The sequence below is a fragment of the Mandrillus leucophaeus genome, unplaced genomic scaffold (genome assembly GCF_000951045.1).
Source record: "Mandrillus leucophaeus isolate KB7577 unplaced genomic scaffold, Mleu.le_1.0 Scaffold88, whole genome shotgun sequence".
In the NCBI taxonomy this organism is placed as follows: Eukaryota; Metazoa; Chordata; class Mammalia; order Primates; family Cercopithecidae; genus Mandrillus; species Mandrillus leucophaeus.
In genome coordinates this window covers 3,886,217-3,890,944 of record NW_012109585.1, presented here as the reverse complement: position 1 = coordinate 3,890,944, position 4,728 = coordinate 3,886,217, and the positions used below count along the sequence as shown (strand labels likewise).

General features: G+C 38.9%; 1 protein-coding gene across 2 annotated transcripts in view; it reads left to right on the top strand.

Annotated features, from left to right (window-relative positions):
• The window catches only part of UBE2B (ubiquitin-conjugating enzyme E2B), a 19,656-nt gene extending 17,271 nt beyond the window's left edge, over positions 1-2,385 (top strand). Inside the window, exon 5 of one of the 2 annotated variants that reach the window (XM_011969215.1) lies at positions 1,074-2,385. In XM_011969215.1, coding sequence (XP_011824605.1) covers positions 1,074-1,202 — 129 coding nt within the window. In that variant the 3' untranslated portion in view covers positions 1,203-2,385. The remainder of the gene's footprint in view (positions 1-1,073) is intronic. The other variant, XM_011969214.1, reaches the window with a different exon arrangement.
• The last annotated feature ends 2,343 nt before the right edge of the window (positions 2,386-4,728 follow it).

Genomic DNA, 4,728 nt, shown 5'->3' with positions numbered 1-4,728 from the left:
GTGTTAGCCAGGATGGTCTCTATCCAACCTCATGATCCGCCCACCTCGGCCTCCCAAAGTGTTGGGATTACAGGCATGAGCTACTGTGCCAGTCCAATTCTGGTCATCTTACAAGCATTGTTTTTCAACCTTCCTATCTCATTCTCTTCCTGCTAAATGTATGTGTTTTGTTGATTAAAGGAAATAAGACTTATCCCCCAACTTTTACTGTCAGACATTTGCAAAGTAACTGCAGTAGTAGAGTTTAACCTTGGAAAATGTTGGATACTGACAGATTTACTGATACTATATCTTAACCAAATTAAGCTGTTCATTTCCTTGGTTTAATGAGAAAATCTCAATACGCTTAAGAATATTCTTTTCTGATTTCTTTGAAATTATAGGTATTTTTTTCTTTTTCTTTTTCTTTTTTTGAGACGGAATTTCACCCTTGTTACCCAGGCTGGAGTGCAATGGCACAGTCTCGGCTCACCGCTACCTCTGTCTCCCAGGTTCAAGCAATTCTCCTGCCTCAGCCTCCTGAGTAGCTGGGATTACAGGCATACGCCACCACACCTGGCTAATTTTGTATTTTTAGAAATTATGGGGTTTTCTTCATGTTGGTCAGGCTGGTCTCGAACTCCCTACCTTAGGTGATCTGCCCGCCTCGGCCTCCTATAGTGCTGGGATTACAGGCATGAGCCACCACACCTGACCTCTTTTTCGTTTTAAATAGAAACAGAGTTTCCCTATGTTGCCCAGGCTGATCTTGAACTGCTGGGCTCAAGGGATCCTCCTGCCTCGGCCTCCCAAAGTGTTAGGATAACAGGCGCAAGCCACTGTACCCAGCCGAAACTGTAGGTCTTAAGGCAGTTGAGAACATTATTTCAGAAGCTTAAGTTTCTTAGCAGCAGGAAACCTCATAGTATTTATCAAATCATTTCTAAAAGTATTTAGACCCAAAATTATATGACATGTTAATCTCTGAAGTAATTTGTTGTTTTGTATAACTTCTCTGTAATATATTCCATATCTGACCCGTTAGTATAAAGAATAACTTAAGCAAATCTGTTTTTTCTTTTCTTTCCTCCTAGTCTCTGCTGGATGAACCGAATCCTAACAGTCCAGCCAATAGCCAGGCAGCACAGCTTTATCAGGAAAACAAACGAGAATATGAGAAAAGAGTTTCGGCCATTGTTGAACAAAGCTGGAATGATTCATAATAGACAACTGGTCTGTTAATCTTTTTCATCATTGTTGTGTATAATTTACCTCTCAGTAGAAAGGCTAACAAATTTTAAGTGCCACAGGTTTTAAGGATTCTGCAGAAAAAAAAGAAAAAAGTCCTTCAGTTTAGAACCTACAAAAGCTTGTGTATCTTGATTAATGTACTTTTTATTGCATGGTGTGAACTAAGTTATTGCTGCATAAATTTGTAATATATCCTGTTTGTATTTTTTTCCAAGTGTATAATGTTGGTGTGGAGTTTTCATGACAGAATATACACATTTTGTAAATCTGTACTTTTTTCAAATATTGAATGCCTTATTTTTGAATTCTTTAGATTTTTAAATTGGAGAAAAGCACTTAAAGTTTTTTATATATGAATATTACATGTAAAGCTGTTAAAATACATAACTTCAGTGCAAGAGACTTTGTCACTTATTTCCTTATGTGTGTAGGAGGGGTTAATAAGTCTCTAGCTCTCCATCTATTGATAGTTTCATTTACAATTTCAAAAGAACATTCTTACATTTTATCAAGGAAGTCTTCAAATTTGATTCTAAATAGCAATTATAATCTCCAACTTTATTTTGAATGTACCTATATTAGTTTCAATTGAGTAATTCTAGACATAACTGGTTTGGTTCTGTCCAACTCTGTATTTAGGCCATTTGTTACAGTTTCTTCATGCATTACTTACTGTTAAAACTGTACCTTTTGCGGTTTCACAGTTAGCACTTCTGCCACGAGCAGAGAACTGACGCGACTTGTTTTGCTGCTTGGTAGCACTTTAAAAAATTTTTGATTAATGAAGAAAGTAAAACCATAAACATTTGCCAAAAATTCATGCCCCAGTATTAGCAATGAATTGATTGCATTGGTTTGAGAAAGGCACATCTTGGAGGGAAATCTTGGTGTAACTTAAATATTTGAAAATTACCTTTAATGCAATGCATATCTGTTTATTCTGGGAAATGTTTTAATGCCAGGGCCTGCTGAGTTGCTTCTTCTTGTGGAGATTTTTTTTTTTTTAATCTCCTGAGTTGTATAAAAGTTGTACTGCATCTTAGTTTACTGGATAAATTTAAAACACAGTATTGTAGAAAGCTAATACAAAACTATCCTATGCCTTCAAATAGTATAGAAAATGGAAAATATACAAGTAAATTCTGTTGAACCACCTGTGTAGTCTCTCTAGTAGATAAAACAGCTATTTCAGTAACCCCAAGAGTTTCTTGTCATATCCATAAGATTAGGTTACAGTATGGCAATATCTACAGCTTCTATTCATTATGCAGTGTTTAACATTGATTGGATAAATGATTATGGGCTGGGCCAGGTGGCTCCCACTTGTAATCCCAGCACTTTGGGAGACAAAGGCGGGAGGATCACTTGAGGCCAGGACTTCGAGACCAGCCAGGGCAACATAATAAGACTTTGTCTCTACTTTAAATTTTTATAAAATCAATTGGGCATAGTGGCGCTTGCCTGTAGTCACAGCTACTTAGGAGGCTGAGGTGGCAGAATAGCTTGTCCCTAGGAGGTTGAGGCTGCAGTGAGCTGTGATTATGCCATTGCACTCCAGCCTGGGTGACAGAACAATACCCTGTCTTTAAAAATAAAAGCTATTACTTGGCAAATTCTGGGGTAAGTGTATGATCTTAGGGAACTTTGATACCATTGGGAATTCACTCACTGGAATCGTGGCTCCCAAAAAGATGCTTTAATTGTGTGGTGCTTTTATAATTTAGCTCCAAAACAAATTATAGACATTCACTCCAGTAACTCCTAGATTAAATATACAGTAGCCATGAGGGTCTGCCCTCTTATTTCATTAAATGCTATCTGGTTACTACTTCAACATCGATTTTTATTCTTGACCTGTTTTTGCCTTTCCCAGTTTAAAACAGGAACATTTCAAGTATTGGTAGATTATTATAAAGAAGTTACTTTGCAGGGAGGTCAGTGAGTTCTAACCAACAAAATTCAACACATGCATAAAACTCATAGCGTCCACATTCCTTTTCGAGAAAATCCTTAAGAAGGTTCAATCTATACGCTTTTTTCAATCCTCACTTTTTTCTGCAGCCTTGGAACAGATTCCTATTTCTTTGGATAAGTAGCAGATATAAACCTTCGATTTACAAGGTTGAGTTGTACAAAGTGTTTACTTTAAACTCTAGGTCAGTTTCATAAATGTATGCTAGGGCTAGAACTAAAATACATTTATTTATGTTGGTACAAAGTTATATTGATGGATTCATGTTAAAAAGTTTAAATGCATGTGTGGTGCAATTCCCTGTAACAATACCCCTAGCACAGAATAATCTGTGAAAGGCACTATTCTAAGCACTTTTAACATACATTATTTCGTTTCAAATTCACAAATACAGTGGCTCACGCCTGTAATCCCAGCACTTTGGCAGGCTGAGGTGGGCCGATCACCTGAGGTCAGGAGTTCAAGACCAGCCCGGCCAACATGGTGAAACCCCGTCTCTACTAATAATACAAAAATTACCCAGGCATGGTGGCATGTGCCTGTAATCCCAGCTACTCGGGAGGCTGAGGCAGGAGAATCACTTGAACCTCGGAGGCAGAGGTTGCAGTGAACCGAGACCTCACCACTGCACTTCAGCCTAGGCAACAGCGAGACTCCAGCTCAAAAAAAAACAACAAAGATGATGATGAAACTAGGCACAGATAGATGAAGTGACTTGCTCAAGATCAACCAGCCAGTAAGTTATAGAACTAGGATTTGAACCCTCTGTGGTCTTATCCAGAAATGTGCTATCTTTTCAGAGGCTGAGATTGGTTTTAGAAATTCTATAGAACTTCAACATTCATCCCAATTTGTGGAAATACTTCAATTTATTTAGTTTTATACAGACTTGTGTCTACTCCAGTGAAAAGGTTTCCTTTTTTTTTTTTTTTTTTTGAGACAGGGTCTTGCTCTTTCCCACGCTGGATGCAGTGCCTCCAGGCAGCTCACTGCAGTCTCAACCTCCCAGGCTTAAGCCGTCCTACCACCTCAACCTCCTGAGCAGCTGAGACTACAGGTGCATGCCCCCACACCCGGCTAATTTTTTTACTTTTGTAGAGACGGTGTCTCACTATGTTGGCCAGGCTGGTCTCAAAGTCCTGGGCTCAACTGATCATCCTGTCTCAGCCTCCCAAAGCACTGGGATTACAGGCATGAGCCACTGCACTCAGCTGAAAGTGCTTTCTTGACTACTGTTTTCCACTGACTTTAGGAACACTTTCTGGTTTCTATATAAAGGACTGACTTATCAATAAGCCACATTTTTCCCCTTCCTGGAAATATCCTTGAGTCTGTAGGATTTCTCTCCTCCACCCCCCCCCCACCCCACACACCAAGTTTCATTAATATGAATAACTTTCCATGCTTCTTGTGTTCACAGGATGGCCTAGGAATTTTTAGTTGAGCCAAAAAGATGAATGAGCTGTGCCCATTACAAACCTTGTTGATATCTGACTGCTCCAAAGCTCTAAATTCACTCATGTAGG